We start from the raw sequence: 20,678 nt of genomic DNA, 5'->3' as shown, positions 1-20,678 counted from the left end.
GCATGGCTTCAGGACTGACTTCTTCAAGAAGTCAAAAGGCTTCACTGACTTTTAAATAAAGGACTCCTTTAATGTCTGTCATCCTTTGTGTCCAGAGGATGCTAATGTACGAGTTTCCAATTTAAAATGAATCAAAGACTTCAGTGCAGCAGACTCAAAGTTGAGTGCCTTTCTTTTTTTAAGTGATAAAAACATATTCTAATTATGTACAGAATGTCTACTAAAGTCCTCAGGGAAATTACACATTAACTAGTTGAAGCCAATTTGGGGGAAAGAAAGGAATTTTTAAAAAGCCATCAGAAAGATCGCTTTATGCCCCATGATTTTTTTTTTTTTTTTTTTTTTTGAGACGGAGTCTTGCTCTGTCGCCCAGGCTGGAGTGCAGTGGCCGGATCTCAGCTCACTGCAAGCTCCGCCTCCGGGTTCCCGCCATTCTCCTGCCTCAGCCTCCGGAGTAGCTGGGACTACAGGCGCCCGCCACCGCGCCCGGCTAGTTTTTTGTATTTTTTTTAGTAGAGACGGGGTTTCACCGTATTAGCCAGGATGGTCTCGATCTCCTGACCTCGTGATCCGCCCGTCTCGGCCTCCCAAAGTGCTGGGATTACAGGCTTGAGCCACCGCGCCCGGCCCCCATGATTTATTTAAACTGATTTCTCTAACTGAAGGCTGAACATTTCAGAACTGCAATCAAATAGTGTCTACCTGGCCAGCATCTGTTTCCAGGTCCCTTATTTGAAAACCCTCAGGTTTCTATTTAAAATTTAAAAAGAACACAAAGAGAGAGAAGAAAGGAAGAGAGACAGATTTTTCAGTTTTGAGACAAGAAAATACGTGGGAGGTTTTTGCAAACCTTAAATACAGCCTGCTACAGTCATTAGACAAAAGTAATTGTTTCAGATTTCAGTGTGGCTCTTATACAGCTGTACCTTGTTTCAGTATGCCTTGCTTTATTGCACTCTGCAGATACTGCATTTTTCATTTGTTTTTACAAATGGAGGGTTTGTGGCAACACTGCATGGAGCAAATCTATTGACGCCATGTTTCCAACAACATGTATTCACTTTGTGTCTCTGTGTCACATTTTGGTAATTCTCAAAATACTTCAAACTTTTTCATTATTATTATATTTCTATGATCTGTGATCAGTAATCTCTGATGTGACTTTTGTAACTGTTTTTGGAGTGCCCAAAGCCCGTTCACATAAGATGGCATACTTCTTAAGTGTTGTATGTGCTCTGAGTGCTTCCTGGCCCAGTTTTTCCCAACTCTCTCCCTCTCCTCGGGCCTTCCTATTCCTGGAGACATAATCCAGGCCAATGGATAAGCCAGCAACGGCCTCTAAGTGTTCAAGTGAAAGAAGAGTTGCATGTCACTCACTTGAAGTCAAAAGCTAGAAATTATGAATCTTAGGAAGAAGACGGGTCAAAAGCCGAGATAGGCTAAAAGTTAGACCTCTTGTGCCAGTCAGTCAGTCAAGCTGTGAATGCAAAGGAAAAGTTACTAAAGGAAATTAAAGCGCTACTCCAGTGAATATCCAAATGATAAGAAAGCAAAACAGCCTTATTGCTGATGGGAGAAAGTGTGAGTGGTCTGGAGAGATCAAATCAGTCACAACATTCCCTTAAGTCAAAGTCTAATTCAGCGCAAGGCCCTAACTAACTCTCTTTGATTCTGTGAAGGCTAAGAAAGGTGAGGAAGCTGCATAAGAAAAGTTGGAAGCTAGCAGAGGTTGGTTCATGACATTTAAAAAAAGTCAATTCCATAATGTAAAAGTGCAAGGTAAAATAGCAAGTGCTGACACAGAAGCCGCAATAAGTTATCCAGAAGATCTAACTAAGATAATTGATCAAAGTGGCTATACTAAACAACAGCTTTTCAATTTACATAAAACAGCCTTCTCTTGGAGGTAGATCCCATTTAGGCCTTCCATAGCTACAGAGGAGAAGTCAATGGCTGGCTTCAATGCTTCAAAGAATAGGCTGACTTGCTTGTTAAGGGCTAATGCAGCAGATGATTTTAAGCTGAAGCCAATGCTCATTTACCATTCCAAAAATCTTGGGCATGGTGGCACATGCCTGTAGTGCCAGCTACTGGAGAGGCTAAGGTGGGAGGACTGCTTGAGCCCAGGAGTTCAAGGCTGCAGTAAGCCATGACTGCCACTGCACTCCAGCCTGGGTGGCAGAGTGAGACCCCAACTCAAAATAAACAAAAAAAACTCACATTTCACAAGGCTACAGAGCGATTCCTCTGGCAGATCTGGGTAAAGTAAATTGAAAACCTTCTGAAAAGGATTCACCATCTTACATGCCATTAAGAACATTCGTGATTCATGGGGGGAGGTCAAAATACCAACTTTAACAGGAGTTTGGAAGAAGTGGGTTCCAACACTCATGAATAATTTTGAGGGGTTCAAGACTTCAACAGAGGAAGTCACTGCAGATGTGGTGGAAATAGCCAGAGAACTAAGATTGGAAGTAGAGCCTAAAGATAGGGCTGAACTGCTGCAATCTCACGATCACACTTGAATGGATGAGGAGCTGCTTATTATGGATGAACCAAGAAAGTGGTTTCTTGAGATGGAATCTGCTCTTGGTGAAGAGACTGTGAACATTGTTGAAATAACAAGGAAGGGCTTAGAATATTGCATAAACTTGGTTGACAAAGTGGCAACAGGGTTTGAGAGGACTGACCGCAATGTTGAAAGAAGTTCTGCTATGGGTAAACAGCACTGCACACAATAGAGAAATCTTTCGTGAAAGGAAGAATCAGTTGATGCAGCAAACTTCATTGTTGTCTTATTTTAAAAACTGCTACAACCACCCCAACCTTCAGCAATCCCCACCCTAAATCAGTTAGTAGACATCAACACTGAGGCAAGGCCTTCTACCAGCAAAAAGATTACAACTCACCTAAGGCTCAGACAAACATTAGCATTTTCAGCAATAAAGTATGTTCTGATTAAGGTATGCACATGACTTTTTTAGACATAATGCTATTGCACACTTTATAGTATAAACAAAGCTTTTATATGCACTGGGAAACCAAAATGTTTTTGTGACTTGTTTTATTGTGATATTCACTTTGTTGCTGTCTGGAACCACACCTGTGGTATCTCCAAGGTATGCCTGTACTTCTTTTATGCCTCCAACAAAGGCTCTGGGTAGAAAGAAGATCCTTTGATATATAATATCATGGTACTATAATTTTAAAACTAGCTTTCAGACAAACGTATCCACTCAGGCACAGGTACTGTGAACCCCAAAAGCAGGAGATGTTTCACACTACCTCAATGAAGCCACCTTCACCACTATTTAGTCACTCACTCAATTTACTGGGCATATACTACATACTAGGTGACTTTCTAACCCAGCGCTACTCCAAGTGTGGTCCATGGAACAGAACCAGACCATGGACTGTCTGTTACTGGTCTGCTACAAGGTAAGTACAAAAGTGAAGAGTAAGCATCTAGAAACATTTATAGCAATCTGACATTGCCATTTAATCAGTGGTCTCATTTCGCTGGACATAGCATAGACAAGCTCAGGAGTTGTCAGACTGCTGTGGTGAGTTACTGTGGCTGTGGTCCAGGCATCCCGGACCTTGAATGCCATGCTGTTTAGCCTTTGTAAGACATGGAAGCGAGGGAGTGATAAAATCACACGTACATTTTAGTCAGATGCCTTGTGCCTAAAGGCGAGGAAAGGACAAGACGGAGGGCGTTGAATGAACTACACTGTGAAGGGTCACATCATTATTTCCCTCAAGGTCTTTCGCGCGAAGTAATTGGCACAGGGCAGCTAATGATGTGGCAGGAGACAAGGCTATACTTTGCTGCCTAAATGAGAACAATTCCCATCTGACTGATTTTAATGTGTATTTTAGTCAAGGCCTCTGCTGAGAAATAGGAACTAAGGTAGCAGCAAAAATCTCTTCTTCCTTTACTTGGGTACCTGTTAAGTCCACTTGGGATAGTGAAGGAGAAATCTGCATTCCTCTCCCAGGTGAGTGTGAGACCCAGTGACCACCACAGCATCTTGATGACAAATCACACATCATCAGAGGCCTAGCCCCTCCTCCATAACATCTTGGAGCTAACTGGTCTCACTGTGCCCCAGACCTTCAGCTCAAACTCTTCCCCAGGTCTGGACTGCTTTCTATCTAATTCACACCCAGATATTTTTCTTTTGACAGCCAACACAAATCCCATTGCTTGAGAAATCTGCTCCAATTACCCTGAGATTCAAATCTTGATTCAGCTGTGATGCTGGACAGCTAACCCAAACTTGCTGAGCCCCAATATCCTAATTCAGAAAATGAAATACTAATATTTATTGATATGGTGGCTTTTTGAGGATGAATGAAATAAAATAATATACTGCCTGGCACATGGTAAATGCTTAATGGTAGATAATATTAATAGTACAAATTAACATTTATTAACTCACTGTAAGTGTTTTATCTGTATCTTCATTTTGTTCTCACAACAACACTACAAGTTAGGTACTATTAGTTTTCCCATTTTATAGGTAAGGAAACAAAAGCACAGAAAAGTTAAGCAATCTGCTCAAAGGCACATAGTTTGAAAGTGGCAGAGTCAGGATTCAAACACAGGCTGTCTGGCTGCAGAGTCTGGCTCCTAGGCACCATACTATGCCACTTGATCATACCATTTCCCCCTCTGAGCTTACTACCGACTTTGCTAATTACGACATATCCTGATTAAGCTAATTTTTCATGTTTAATAGCAACCCAGTCTGCCTCTAAGCTCCCTAAGTGCAAAGACTCAATCTATGGCTTCGCTCAATCTACTCTCTCAGTGCATTATATAATAGTAGCTATTGCTGACAGATAACTTGACTGATCTGCTTACTATCTTCCATAAATGCTTCTATGTGTTGGCATTAACAATTTCATATCTGTTTCACAAATGTGCAGAAAAGGGTTCACATAGTAGGCCTGAGACTGCTATCCTTAGAAAGGCCTGCTTGCAAGGTTAACCCTTGCCTGGTGTCTGAGAAGTTGGACTTTGGCAGAATTCATGCCATCCTAATTGAAAAACAGGTCACCGTGCCTGAACTGTTTTGTAAAAAAAATGCAGTTTTAATGCAGTTCAGTGCTGTACATCTGCTTTCCTCCTGGGAGTCTAGAGTTTTGGAACATGCCACGTGTGTGGTGCCTGTGACCAACCCCTAACAGAATTCTTGGGCAGTGAGTCACTAATGAGCTTCCCTGGTAGACAACACTTCACATGCTGTCATAGGTCACATGCTGTGCGACTCCACTGGCAGAGGACTCTTAGAAGCTCATGACTGGTTTCCTCTGGACTTTTGTCTCACGTGCCTTTTCCTTTGCTGTTTTGCTTCGTATCCTTTCAGTGTGACAAATCATAGACAGGAGCAGGACTATGTTGAGTCCTATGAGACCTCCAAGTGACTCCTAGAACCAGAGAGTAGTGCTAGGGACCCCTGACACAGTAAGAATTTAAAAAATGTAGGCCGAGCATGGTGGCTTATGCCTGTAATCCAGCACTTTGGGAAGCCAAGGCAGGAGGATTGCTTGAGTCCAGGAGTTTGACACCAGCCTGGGCAACATAGTGACATCCCACCTCTATAAAATAAAATTTAAAAATAGGTAGAAATGGTGGCACATGCCTGTAATCCCAGCTACTTGGATGGCTAAGGTGGGAGGATTGTTTGAGCCCAGGAGGTCATGCCACTGCACTCTAGCCTGGGAGATAGGGTGAGACCCTGACTCAAAAATAAATAAATAAATAAATAAATAAATAAATGTGTCCCCAAACATTATGTGATGCTATCTTCCGTAGGAACATCCTGAAACATTTCCAAAGTTAGTCTAGAAATGGTCCAGGTTTGGACATTTGTTCACCGATATATTCAATCTCCAAGACTGGCCGAGCTGCAGTGGGAACTACCATGAGGACACAGCTCTTGCATTCCAGATGCTCACGTGAGCCCAGAGGGGAAGACAGGCAGGCACCACGGGAAATACAGTAGTCTGGCCCTGCTGCTTCCTGGCTGTGTGGCCTTGGATGGGTCATTTACCCTGCTGGAGAGTCACTGTCCTTACCTGCTGATGGGCCTCCTCATAGTGCCTGCACAGAACAGGTAGTGGGGCTGGAGGAAGGTGAGCACTCAGAGCATGTGGCATTGAGCAAGTCTGTCACAGGTGACCTGAGGACAGCCTCACAGTGGCCTGCTTGCTGTGCCCTAGCTCTTCTCTCAGGAATACACTTTCAGGGACAACAAGAAGGGGTATGGGGGTCAAAGAGATTGAGGTAAAATGGCTCAAAATGTGCCAGCCTCATCAGGTTATTAAGAGACAAAATGGGCAAGAGCACAGATTTTGGACCAACAGCCTGCCTGGGCTCAAACCCTAGCTATGCAGCCTGGGGGACTGTGAGACCTTGGGTGAGTGGCCAAGCCTCCTGAGCCTCAATTTCCTCATTTGTAAAATGAGGGAGGAATCAGTACCTGCCTCATGAGGGTTTGTTGTGGGCTAATACAGTGACTAGCATGGTGCCTGACACACAGTGAGTGCCCCATAGCATTAGCTATGGCATTCTGTGAAGAAGTTCAAACATGGTAAGTTGCATAGGGTAAGTGCTCTACAAACTTTAACTGCTATTATTAGTAGTACTATTATTAAGAAACACCAATGAAAGCAATACTTACAATCTTTTCTTATCCACCACTCTTTTAACTCGGATGGCTCTCTGTTCTGAGTAAAGTTTACAGACTCCTGTTGCAGGGGAAAATACCAGAAGAAAGACTGCTTAAAACAGCTTCTCAGGCAAAGGCATCATTAAATATAATGAGACACTATAGTCTTCAGCTAGCAAAGCTAAATTCTGCATCACATCTATTGTGAAATGCCACATTTGACCTTTAAAAGAAAATGAAATACTTTTTAAGTAATCTTCAATGAAATCCAAAACAGCAGTCCTGTGTTCCTTCACTTGCTGGGAATGTATCTCCTTGTGAGCTGTAACAGAAAAGGACAATGTTCAGGTCTTCGCATTCAATTATCCTAAAGAGCAATTCATCAGCTTCCTCACAACACTTTCTTTATTGACAGTATTTTTTAAAACACAGCTATAAAACAAGTCTTGTGTCAAGACACTACATTTTTAAAAGAGTAAGATTGATTAGGCTTCACAAAAGTGAAAGATTAAACCTGTAGAAAAACTAGAGTCAAATAATTTATGGTTTATCAGAACACTTAAGGATAGTATTTGATGCAGCCACTTCTTGAATGCTGATCCTGTCTGTGTTAACAGCATCCAGTGCTCAAGCTGACCTTCAGGGAACATGTTTAAATAATTGAAATCACACACTCCTCCCTGCCTGAACCTGTGCTGCTTTTCAGCCTGTAATGCCCCATCCTCTCCGCCAGGCCACTCACATTCTGAGGGTCCCTTAGACAATGAGTCAAACTTTCCGTCTCCAGGAAACCTTCTATGACTCCTAGCCACACAGATGCCTTTCTCCCGGGATCCACCACACAGAAATGTGCTAAAAGGCCTTACCAGACCTAAAGTCTGTGCCACTGGTTTTGGTAAGACAGTGACCACTGACTGAGAGATTGAGTGCCTACGGTGTGTAGGTGCTCTGCTAGCACTTTACATATGTACTGCTAGTAACTAAAATAGCAATTCCGAGTTTCCTCATTTTACACATGAAGAAATTAAGGTTCAGAGGCAATAAATAGCCCGAGGTTAGATGGTTTCATATGTAAATGTAGGTTTTGTTAATATTCCTGTGTATTTTTTAGGTCTCTCAATGAATATGTATGTCCTTAAGGGTAGAGGGCATGATTTCTGTCTTTACTATAGGGCTGCCTAACCCAAGATTCATGTGGGGGACGCAGGAGCTCTGTGAAATTGCATATAGAATTTTGTGTATGTACATTTTTCTGGCAAGAATGCCTATTGCTTCCATCAGAGTCTCCAAGTGGTCCATCAGCATTCTAATAAAAACCTCCCAAACAGAAGTCTGTGTTGTGAGCACAACAGCATCTGGCAGCTTTGAACTCTACTTACTATTTAACGTACTCTGTATCTGCCTAAGCAAATGAAAAAAGAATCAAGAAAGAGGCGTGACTTGGGAAGCCATCTCATTGTCTCAGTGAGAATTAAACATCAATGAAAGTGAGATAATAAGCACCCTAGTGCCAGACATGGTTCTAAGCAGGCTGTAGGAATTTAACTTAATTCTCATAACAACCCTAGAGATACATCCCCTAATTGTCTGCATTTCATTGACAAAAAAACAAGGCCCAGGGAGATTAAGTGACTTGCAGAGGGCTATATGGCTCGGACGGGTGGAGTTGGGGTGCAACCTAGGCAGTCCTGGATCCAGAGCTCCAGAGCCTTCCTCCTAACCTTGAAGGTTTGATGGGAAAGTTTACTTGAATATTACGAGTAGAGAGCTTAAGTACCCCAGGCTGCTGTCAACCCCCATCCCACTAAATGCCACACAGAACAGAGGCACGCATACGCGCGTGCGCGCACACACACACACACAATTTGTCTTCACTGTCCCTGGCCCCTAGGTAAAGTTTTGGTTCTGTTTGGAGAGGTCCTTTCCATCTCCCTGCTCCCATTGGTTTAACTTGAAAGATGCAGCCTTTTCAGTACTTTTAAAAGCTTTGGTTAAAATACTGATAAGAAAGAAAAGACTTTTATGTTTTAAAACCTAAATCGAAATAAGAAGAGAGAATTTTAACCGGCCACACCATATGAATCTTGTTTAACTATCTGCTATATTCATGGTTGCCCGTTTGCATCTTTCAGAGCACTTTACCTTCTGTTCGTAGTTGTTGAATTGCTTCTGAACAGGTCCTCATGAATATCTGGGCATCCTGGTCTATCTGGTCTCGTTCTGTGTCTGTCATCCTCCCATATTCAGACATGGTATGGCTAAAAAAATACAGCAAAGGAAAGGGTAGCAGCAAATGATAACATAATATAGTCTGAGTGGGATGGGAAGAGAAGAAAAGGCCTCCCTCATCAAGTGACATTTAAGCTAAGACTTGAAGGGTGAGGAGGAACAGGCCAGGTGAAAAGGTGAGAGAACCATCTAGATAGATAGATAGTAGAACTAACACATATGAAAGGTGTGTGGTAGAAAACCCTCTGGAATAGACCCAACTGACATAAGCCAGATGGGGAGAGGGAGAGGGAGAAGGAGCGTGGAGTGAGGGCTGGAGCATAAGCTGGGCTATGAAGAATGTAGGCTCTGCTTTGAGAGCAATGGGGCAGCTACTGAGCGGTCTCACACCACACAATGACCGAATCAGAGGGTGGAGGGTGTTCCCGAAACATTTCAGGCACACTCCCACCTCAGGACCTTTACATGTGTTGGTTGTCTCCTCCTCTGGAATGTTCTTTCCCCAGATAGCTGCATCAATGGATCCCTTACTTCTTTTAGGTGTTTACTCCATGTTGCCCTCTGAATGAGGCCTTCCCTAATCCTTCTTTATAAACTGTCCCTCCCTGACATTTTCTATCCCACTTCCCTTCCTCCTTCCCCACAAAGATACTTATCCAACTCTAACATTCCATATATTTTGCGTAATTATTTCTTTTCTTGCCTGTCTCTCCCCCCTAAAAATGTAAGTTCCACAAAGGCAAGGACTTCTGTTTGTTCACTGCTGTATCCCCATCATCAAGAGCAATGCCTAGCATTTTTAGTAGGCTGATCAATTAATAAATCAGTAATCAAATACTTTTGAATGAACTGAACAAATGAATGAGTTGGAGAATGTGCTTGATACACAGCTACGATTGTGCTGTCTAGTAAGTTCCTCCTGAACCAATTTTTTCCCCCACCTCAAGACAGGTAGGCATCCTCGTCCCAAAGCCTTCTCTAGGAAACTTAAGGCACAAACAAACAGGGAATACATCCATCCTGAGGACAGGCCCTTCTAAAAAAGAAAGGGGTGAGATAAGCACACAGTCCTCACTCCCAATCACCTGATAAGCATCCCCTCCTTCCTTGGAGTCACCCCTACCCCATGACCCCTACTCCACTTCCACATTTTCTGACGGAGAGTTGAAAAGGAAACCCCACAGCCTCCAGCCTCCTAGGGAACAGATGATCCTCTCTCAATGGAACTTGAAGAGTGACATGGAATTAGTTCCTTATTCCAATGCTCCTTAGGATCTTGTTCTATTAGTTACTTAGGCTTGGGATGGTAACCATGAGAGAATGGACTCCGTCCAAGGGAAGACCCAACAGTGAGACAAAAGCACCAAGCCAGCAAGCTCAATCCCCTCTCCCCAACCCCAGCCCACCCCCAATCCCCGATGAATGGCTCCCCTCTGGGGAGAAGCCAGACTAACAAGCAGAGGGGCCAAAGCCTCAGGTTCATCCCTACTAGGAACCTTCTCATCGGAAATAGAGGCTAACGGGGTCAGGGACAAATGAATCAGAAAGGTACCAACTTAGTGAATATGTACCCTGCGGACAGAAGAGACCTAGAAATGACTAGTTCCAAGAACATTAGATTAACATCCTCCTACTCTATATTTTGATTTAATGGAAACTCAGTGAAATTGAAAAGGTCTAAAGGTTAATTTGATAAAACTGATTATTCAATTAAAAGGTAATGTTCCTTTAGGAAACATTATATATATACATTAACCTTCTAAATTGAAAATTGACAGTATGGTTATTCTATTAGTAAGAACAACAGAAACCAAGAAAGTTTTTTCTCCCAGATTGTTTTGTTGCCAGGATATTGTGGAAAAGGTCCATCTATCAGAAGTGGAGACATTATTTTTAATTAAAATCACTCAGAGATCTAGCCAGAGGCTATCTAGGTTACATGCTGTTCTGCTCTAGTAAAATGTCATTATTTAAAAAATTAAATGGGTCAATAAAGTCTGAGTTCTACATTCTGGAAAAAATTACAGCTTCCTAATTGTGTCAAACTAACAAAGCCTCATAAGTCTGAAGGCAATATTTCTACACATACTCTTTCAATTCCATGATCATACTCCACATAAAATGTTCCTAGGAGCAGGTCAAGGCCTACACATTGCATTGGGAGGGCAGAAGAGTAAAAAAGAAAGGCTTTAAGCTGTCTACTACCTTTGGGAGGGAGAACTTGATGAGAGATAATAAGGGTGGCCTTTCTCCATCTGGACAGAACCTGGGCTACTGGGGGGATTGCTTATTCCCTAATCCTCATGTTTCTGTGGGAACCAACTTCCCCGAATGACACCTTGCCTCCTCCCAGAGCCTCCTCCCTCTGGCCCCCCTGGCAGAAAGCACGGGGTGTGCATTCCTCACCACAGCTTTCTCTCCTCTCTTTTGCCTACTTAGAGACAGCAGAGGTTCTGCTCTGTTCCTCTCTCTCCTATGTTGCAAAGGGGCCTGTCCCTGCTGTCTGTGCTCCAGGGGCTGCGACTGCTCAGTGGCACTAATGGCTGAGTGAGTATCTAATTCAGGAGCAGAGTATCAGCAAGGCCACCCGCCTGCAAACCTAAGCTTTGTCTGCCGACCTAGATTTTACCAATGATAAAGGGTCTCCACTGTGTTGATCTGACTCCTGCCTCCGTTTCTTTCTTTCTTTCTGCCTCCTCCCAACTCTCTGGCAGAAAACAGAGGTGCGTTTTGTCTTGTTCAATAACCAATACCCTCCAACCCCCAGCAACTGCATCATAGGTCAAATGGGGTTCCAATTCAATTATCATTCACCAAGAGACTTCTGTGTGTCAGGAACTCGCACACCCATCTAATTTAATCCTCACAAGAACATTCTCCACATTTTATAAAAAAGAAAACTAGCACAAAGGTGAGTTATAGTCATTCACATGATAAATACATGGCAGGATCGGGATTGGAACTTGGGTGTGACTGACCCCAGAGCCCATGCTCTTTCACAGGGACCAAAACAGGGTGGAGTAGAATTCAGTGTGCATGAGTTGGCAATGAACAACTGGCTTCGGGAAAATGAGTAAAAGACTGAGTTTCCAGCTGAGCACCATGTCATATGCCTACAGTCCCAACTACGCAGGAGGCTGAGGATCACTTGAGCTCAGGATTTTGAAGCTAACCGGGGCAACAGTGCAAAACCACCTTTAAAAAAAAAGACTGAGTTTCTAGAATGAGGCGATGGACCTAACAAGACGAAGAATGCCTCAGGGACAATAGTTCAATCTCCTGAAGTTATCTGCCTGTAAGTGGCAGAGCTGGCACTGGCCCCCAGGGAACCTGATCCTCAGTCCTAGCATTTGCTGCCCTTGTAGCTGGGAAAGGGGAAGGCTTAGGCCCTCTTTACTGTACTGAGATGAGAGTCCATGCTGCAGTAGTCTGGGAACACCGAAAAACAGTGTGTAGGAGCCTCCTTTTGCTGTTTGAGTATAATAACTGCCTTAACATCACTATTACATTGAAAGCTTAAAACAACTGCAAAGTTCCAGAAGAACACCTGGATGCCACTGTGTTGTTCTTTTCACATTGCATTTCAATCATACTGTCTGCTTTGAACCTCTCCACTGCTTCCTGAGTGATTATCCCTCCCACTATTGGCTTTGCAAACTTTTTCTGAAACGGGCCAGAGAGTAAACATGTTAGACTTTGTGGGCCTCGTAGCCCATCACAGCTACTCAACTCTGCTGTTGTAGCATAAAAGCAACCCTAGACAATATGTAAACAAATGAACGTGGTTGTGTGCCAATAAAACTTTATTATGGACACTGAAATTTGAATTTCATATAATGTTCACATGTCATAAAATATTGTTATTATTTTTCCCAACATTAAAATATGTAACTACATTTAAATGTACATTTAAAATGTAGATTTGGCCTGTGGCTGTATTTGCTGACCTCTGGTACTGGAGGAAGACACTGAATTTCACAGATTCATATGGTTCATAAGGAGTGGTGTGAATCAAACCAGCACTCAAAGCATTTACTTTGCTGGATGGCTTTTCAAGGAAAACGGAAGTTAAAAAGGGATTTCTATAAAAGATATTCACAACTACCTCATCAACCTAAGTTGTCAGACACTAAAGAAAGAAGCTACAAATTGAGAGCTTTATACAAGTTTTGTAGTTTTACGAAATCCCTGTAGCTTCCATTTTCACAGGCTATCAAATTAGTATTTGATACACATACACACCTTCAGAAATAAAAATGACACTGCGATCTAGTGTTAACCAACTATTTTAACTGAGAACTTAAAAATAAGGTTTTCTTGGTACTATGCGTCAGAATAATTATATAATTTAGTATATTCCAAAATAATGCAAATGAAATGCATTTAAAATCATAAAATTGCCTATGTATGTTAAGTGTAAGCAGACAAAGCATCAAGGATTATTTAAAATTCAACTGGGGTATAATTATTTTTCTCTGTTGGAGAATTTATAGGACGTATTTCCATTTTTGCGTATATTGACAAAGTTAAAAAAAAAGCAGGATTTATTTTATATTCTCTATGTTTGTGACAGGAAGGCTTCTGAAATACAACCACTCCTTGTTTCATAAAGTTGAAATCCTAAAAAGATGCTCCTAATGATGTTATCTTATCTGTCAAATCCAACTTTTTCATTAATTTACATAATACATTGGAAGATGAGTCCTACGGTAAAATGCCATCCTAAAGCCAGTGCAAATGGAGCTGGGGAAGAGACACAGACAAGACACCCGTACTGCCACTGCCTGTGGAGAGCTGGAGTCTACTCCAGAAACTGTTTTAGAAGTGTTGGTGAGAATGTTTTTTTTCTCTTTTTCTTTCCAAATGGCATTTTTGATGACTCGCATCATTCCTTCATCTGCTCGATAAATATTTAGTGCATGAGAAACTATCTTTTTCATCTCTGCATGTTTCACAATAGGGCAGACACCGTCCACAGGGTGTACGCACGTGCCAACCCCTTTGCATCTGAATTCCCTTCCTTCCTTCTTGCTTTACCTAGGTAACTCTACTCCTTCAGAGCTCTTCTCAAATGTCACTTCTTCAAGGACACTTTCTCTGACAAGGCTAAATTCCTCAAAAGCTACTTGTTCACATTAGTTTCAAAGAACTTCTTGATTTCTGCCTTAATTTCATTATTTACCCAAGAGTCATTCAGGAACAGGTTGTTCGATTTCCATGTAGTTGTATTCCTGTGGGGTCAGTGGTGAAACCCCTGTTAACATTTCTGACTGTGTTTATTTGAATCTTCTCTGTTTTCTTCTTTATTAGTCTAGATAACAGTCTATCTCATTAATTTTTTCCAAAAACTTGGATTTTCCCAAAAAAGTGGCTCCTGGATTCATTGATTTTGAAGGGTTTTTTTTTTTTTTTGCATCTCTATCTCCTTCAGTTCAGCTCTGATCATGGTTATTTCTTGTCTTCTGCTAGCTTTGGGGTTTGTTTGCTCTTGGCTCTCTAGTTCTTTTAGTTTTGATTTTAGGTTGTTAACTTGAGATCTTTTTAGCTTTTGATGTGGGCATTTAGTGCTATAAATTTCCCTTTTAACACTGCGTTAGCTGCATTCCGGAGATTCTGGTATGTTGTATCTTTGCTCTGTTGGTGGGAGCATGAATTAGTTCAACCACTGTGGAAGACAGTGTGGCAATTCCTCAAAGACCTAGAGGCAGAAATACCATTTGACCCAGAAATCCCATTACTGGGTGTCTACCCAAAGGGATATAAATCATTCTATTATAAAGATACATGGACAAGTACTTATATGTTCATCACTGCATTATTCACAATAGCAAAGACATGTAATCAACCTAAATGCCCATCAATGAATGACAGGCTGGATTAAGAAAGTGTGGAACATATACACCGTAGAATACTATGCAGCCATAAAAAGGAATGAGATCATGTCCTTTGCAGGGACATGGATGGAGCTGGAATCCATTATCCTCAGCAAACTAACCTAAGAACAGAAAACCAAATAGCACATGTTCCCACTTATAAATGGGAGCTGAATTATGAGAATTATAAATGGGAGGACACGAGGCGGTGGGGAACAATACAAATTGGGGCCTGTTGGAGGGTGCGGGGGGTGGGAGAAGGGAGAGAATCAGGAAGAACAGCTAATGGATGCTGGGTTTAATACCTAGGTGATGGGATGATCTGTGCAGCAAACCACCATGGCACACATTTACCTATGTAATAAACCTGTACATCCTACACATGTACCCCAGAACTTAAAAGCTGGAAAAATAAAAAGCTACCTGTACTCTGTTTTTGCAGTACCTGTCATATCTGCAATGTTACCTGTTGGCACGAATACTTTAGCAGCTCCATGAAGGTAGGGACAAACGTGTTTGTGTTTATTCACTATTTTATACTCCATGCCTGGCATAGTCTGTGGCACATGGTAGGCACTCAATAAATAACTGCAGAATGAATAAACTGATGAATTAATCAAATTGATCAAATCATGGCACTATAAACACGCAGAGATGAGTAGGACAGTTTTTCACCTCAAGAAATGCGGTAGAGGTGATTATGAACAAATAACTCTTCTACCAGGCACATGTGAGAAGTACCATAAGAAAAGCACAGAAAAAGAGCTGTCAGTACTCAGAGGTGGGAGAGATGGCTTTCAGATAGGAAGGCAGGGCCAGGGCAGGCTCTACTGAGAAGGTGGTGGTGAGAAATGGGTCTCTCAGGATGGAAGCATGTGAACATGTGACATGTGTGGATCGGAGCAAAGAGCAACCAGCCGAGGCAGAACAAATGTTAATTCTGAATGCAGCTTCAGGGCACATGAAGGAAAGGGGTAGGATGGAAAAGTGGGTGAGGGTAATGAAAAGTCTTGCTTATCTAAGAAGGATGGATGGGCCACATCCTGCAGGCAGAAAAGGGATTTGAAGAGGGAAGCGTGTGATTCCATCTACGATGATAAGGACTACACCTGTGCCTTCCAGACAGACCAGGAGAGGAAGGGCCAAAGAGCAGGGAATTGAGAACAAAGATCAGGCAAGTGACAAAGGCTGTACTGAAGCACTCTAGAGCGGATGGGAGGAGTGGGCAGCATGCATGGGAACGGTGCTGCTCACAGGTGCTGGGCGAGCAGGACAGTGGCAATGGGGACTGGGAGAAGCCTGTGCTAATGACATGCATTTTGGAACAACTGTAATCGCCTGACAGGTTCATTTTGCCCACTGCCCAAATAGAACCAATTTATCAAGACAGAGGAACTACAATAGAGAAAGAGTTAAATATACATAGAGCTGTCTAAAAGGGAGACTGGGGTTTTATTATTACTCAAATCAGCCTCCCTGAAGATTCGGAGGCTGGGTTTTTAACAATAGTTTGGTGGGCAGGGGGCTAGGGAATGGGGAATGCTGATTGGTTGGATTAAGGATGAAATCCTAGGGAGTCGAAGCTGTCCTCTTGCACAGAGTCAGTTTCTGGGTGGGGGCCATAAGACCAGATAAGTCAGTGTCCTGGTCTGCATGGAGCCAGCTGATCCATCAAAATGCGGGGTCTGAAAATATCTCAAACATCAATCTTAGGTTTCATAGCAGTAATGCTATCTATAGGAGCAACTGGGGAGGTTCGTGGTCTTCCGGCCTCTGGCTACATGACTCCTGAGCCATAATTTCTAATCTTGTGGGTAATTTGTTGGTTTTACAAAGGTGGCCTTGTCCCCAAGCAAGAAGGGGGTTTGTTTCCAGGAGGGGCTGTTATCGTGTTTATTTCAAAGTTAAAACTATAAATTAACTTCCTCCCAAAGTCAGTTTGGCCTACGACCGGTAATGATCAAGGGCATCTGGGAGGTTAAAGGCAAGACAGAGTTGATTAGGTTAGATCTCGTTTGCTGTCATAATTTTCTCACTGTTACAACCTTTGCAAAGGTGGTTTCATTACTGGCATACTGGTGAGAGAGGAAGCCACAGTAGGTAGTAAGAATGTGTGGTGGGGAAGGACAAGGATTCCATGGCCTGCCCTGGCTCAGAGGCTCACCAGCTGTGATCTTCAGGTTATGTCATCACTACGCTTTCATTGCCTGCCTGCCACACAGGCTTAACAGCAGTACCTCTCTCATAGGGTTGATGTGAGGACCAAATGAGATAAAATATGACTAATTGGTGCTTATCAGAGTACCTAACACAGAATAAACATTCAGGATGGAAACATAAGGTGGGCATGGATGGAGGATGGGTGGGAGGGCAGCTAGGTAGGTAGAACTTTTTTCCTAAGCAAAGTAGAGACAAATAAAAGAAAAGGGCCTGAAATAGAGCCATGGAGTTCTTATGGGATAGATGAAGGACAAAGAAGCAAAAATGAGTGGTGAGAGAAGCCAAAAAATACTGCAGTGGAAGTCAAGGAAATAGGAAATTTCAAGAAACTGATGATGGTCAACAGGATCAAAGACTGTGGCAAAGTAGAAGAGCTGAGAAAAAACCATCAAGGCACTTAACACTATTCTCATTAGAGAAGGACATGCTTCAAGTACAGTGACTTGCCATTTCACATTTATCACCAGAATTGGACAGGATAGCCTGAAAGCACACTTTAAAACTTTTTATTCCTTTTTCTCTTTTCTCCCTAGTCTCAAGATGTAATCCTAAGGCTTACTGCAGAAACCCTTTATTTCCTGCTTAGTCTTAGAATACAGCCTTGAAACATACTTTCTCTGAAACACCACACACGCATATTTACCTAACTGTATGTATCTAATTATATGCTTACCTGGAAGTTCCAGGGGCTAACTTGAGATAGACTGAGCATGGAGATCTAACTGCAAAATTCCAGAGATTACCTCAAGGCGGGTAGTCTACAACCTGGCCATTGCTGACATGTCGCCAGCCTGAGATGACAAGTACCAGAAAGACACACAGACGTAGTACTCAGCACCGCTCCTGCCTTCCCACTGCTTGCTCTGGAAATAAAGTCACCTTCCTTTTGTCCTTGTTATTGGCTTTGCAAGCAGTGAGCAGCCGAGCCTGTGCTCGGTTACATTATCACGGTTAAAATCGAAAAGCCTATTTACACCAAATGCTGGCAAGGATAGGCAGCAATTGTAACTCTCATGCATTGCTACAAGGAATGAAAAACCACTTTGGGAGATTGCTTGGTAGTTTATTTTAATGCTAAGCATGCACCTACCATTTGTATGACCCACTAATTTCACCCTTAGGTATTTATTCAAAGGAAATAAATCAGTATGTCCACAAAGAGACTTGTAGAAGATGCTACTCACAAAGGCTTTATTCCTAATAGTCTCAAAGTGGAAACAGTCCAGTATTCTCTATTAGATAAATGGATAAGCAAACTGTGGTAACTTCACACAACGGAATATTACAAATAATAAAGCGACAAAAAGGAACAAACTACTGGTATACACAACATGCAAGAACCTCAAAAACATGTGGAGTAAAAGAAGGTAGACACACCAGAGTGTGTACCATACAAGTCTATTTACATTCCCCTTGAGGAAAAGCCACTGGATTTGGTGATTAGGAAGTCACAGATGAGCATTAGGAGAAAAATTTCAGAAAAATGATGGAAACCAAGCTATATGGTTGGCGCGGAGTAAAAGGTGAGGAAGCAGAGGTCACGTCAACTGCAGTCTATAGCCCAAGTCTACCCTGCAGGCATGGCTCCCTGTGGTCTGAGAACTAAGAATGGTTAAAGGTTTTTAAAGGTTGTAAAAAAACAAAACAAAAAAATATGCGACAGAAACCATACGTGGCCCACAGAGCCTAAACTATACTATCTGGCTCTTACAGAAAGTTGGCTGATCCCTGGTTAGACTTTCTCCCTGTGTCTGGCACTGACGTGAAATGAAGTGACAGTGCCTGTGGCTTAAGGAGTAAGCAAGGTCAAACGTATAAGCTAAAAGGAAGAACCAGACGACCAAAAATAGCTGGGAATCATGAATACAGCAGTACCTGAGAAGCGGTGTGAGTGATGAGACAAAGGATGCACTCGCACCGCTTCATATTTAAACTAAAGGGAAGAAAAGAGCCAGATGATGAAAACTGGCCAGGAATCACGAATACAGTAGTACCTGAGAGGCGGTGTGAGTGATGAGATAAAGGATGTGCTCGCACTGCTTCTCAGGCACCGCTGCACTCATGATTCCCACCTATTTTTGGTCATCTGGCTCTTTTCTTCCCTTTAGTTTATACATATGTAGGACAGTATCATTAAAAACAAAGAGAGGGGTTTCTCTATGACAAGTGGAAAGAAGGTGATGAGGTGAGGTGAGGAGGGAACTGAGAGATTCTATCAGAGGTTCCAAACTTCACAGAGGAGTAGGCTTTGATGCCACCTCAATGGGGCCTGTCCTGACTACTCTGTGTAAGAATCATGAGCTTTCCCAGCACTCCCACTCCCTGTTACCTTGGTTCCACTCTTCCTTTTCTTTCTGTAGGACCTATGACCTAATGTACTATATATGTAGTGCTTGTCTTTGCCAGCCCACGAGAATGCAAGCGCCATGAGGGCAGGAACACTTGTATTTTATTCCCCGATGTGCCCTAAGCATCTAGAATTCAATAAACCTGTGACAAACGAGGAATTTTAATCTGGAGTGAGGGGTCAAGCTGGAGCAGGGGATCTCAATGTCAGCACCTCCTCAGTTTGGGGCTGGGTAAGTCCCTGTTGTGGAGAGTTGTCCAGAGTTTTGCACATTCCTGGTCTCTACCCACTAAATGCTTGCAGCACTCCTCTTGGGACAAACAAAAATGTCTTCAGACGTTGCAAATGTCCCCTGGGGTGCAAAATCACCACACTTGAGAACTGCTGTGCTAGTCATGGACTTTAGGACTAGGAGGAAATCATTCATTCAACAAGTATTTACTGAGTGCCAAATATGGGTGAGGAACTACGGAAACATGATGGAAACCTGACAAGGTCCTTGACCTCATGACATGTACAGCCTGGTGACAAAAACAGATAATAAACTATAATTATTAAATAATTACAAATTGTGTTTAGTTACTGAAGAAAATATACAGGGTGGAGAAACTAACATAAGAGACCTATTTTATAAAGGGTAGTGAGAGAAGGCCTCTCGGAAGAAGGAGTATTAAGTTCAGCCTTTAAGTTTGAAAAGGAAACCACCATGGGAAGAGAAGGAACAGCACACGCCCGGGCCCTGCACCAGGAAAGGGCATGGCACCTTCAAGGAAGGCTGGCACGGCTGGAGCACCATGGTGGGAAGGCGGTGTTTGAAATGAGGCCAGGGGCTAGGTCAGGAGCAGGGAGACCGCAGTGTAGAGGCTGGTATTAATCCTAATTGCAACGTGGTATTCACGGTGGGTTTACTCAGGTGGTGACATAATCCAATTAAAGTCTAAAAAAGACTCTGGCTACTGAGTAGAAACTGGACCTAGCCACCAGAAGGAATGTCACCATGAGTAACATTAGGGGATGAACAGAAGGATTCATCAAAAGTGCCCTAAGAAATGAAGGTTATGCCAAAGTGAGTGTGTAGCTGCCTCTAGCTAGCAGGTGTCAAAAGCCTGGGAGAAGGACAAAAGAAGAAAATGGCCATCAGGACTGAGGACTGGGAATTGGTGAGGGAGTCATGACCCAGCGACATGAGGGTAAGGACTGAAATGTGCTCATGAGAACGTCACCAAAACAGCAAAACTGGTGTCACAGACTGGGACAGCAAGAGATGGGCAAAAATAGCTTAGCAGAGGCTTGAAAACTTTGTTCTTCCACAGGTTCAGGGCATACAAA

At 42.7% G+C, this 20,678-nt stretch overlaps 1 protein-coding gene across 4 annotated transcripts in view; it reads right to left on the bottom strand.

Moving 5' to 3' along the window:
* Positions 1-20,678, bottom strand: part of STX18 (syntaxin 18) — a 124,598-nt gene that overhangs the window by 30,822 nt on the left and 73,098 nt on the right. For 3 of the 4 annotated variants that reach the window (XM_033213723.1, XM_033213724.1, XM_033213725.1), the window contains exons 3-5: positions 8,823-8,938; positions 6,925-7,002; positions 6,693-6,759 (exon numbers count right to left, since the gene is read on the bottom strand). In XM_033213723.1, coding sequence (XP_033069614.1) covers positions 6,693-6,759; positions 6,925-7,002; positions 8,823-8,938 — 261 coding nt within the window. Of the gene's footprint in view, positions 1-3,103; positions 3,157-6,692; positions 6,760-6,924; positions 7,003-8,822; positions 8,939-20,678 lie in introns of all 4 variants that reach the window. The other variant, XM_033213726.1, reaches the window with a different exon arrangement.

This window comes from Trachypithecus francoisi, unplaced genomic scaffold (genome assembly GCF_009764315.1).
Source record: "Trachypithecus francoisi isolate TF-2019V2 unplaced genomic scaffold, Tfra_2.0 Lachesis_group1, whole genome shotgun sequence".
NCBI lineage: Eukaryota > Metazoa > Chordata > Mammalia > Primates > Cercopithecidae > Trachypithecus > Trachypithecus francoisi.
The sequence above is the reverse complement of the archived record's forward strand: the minus strand, read 5'-3'. Positions and strand labels throughout refer to the sequence as shown.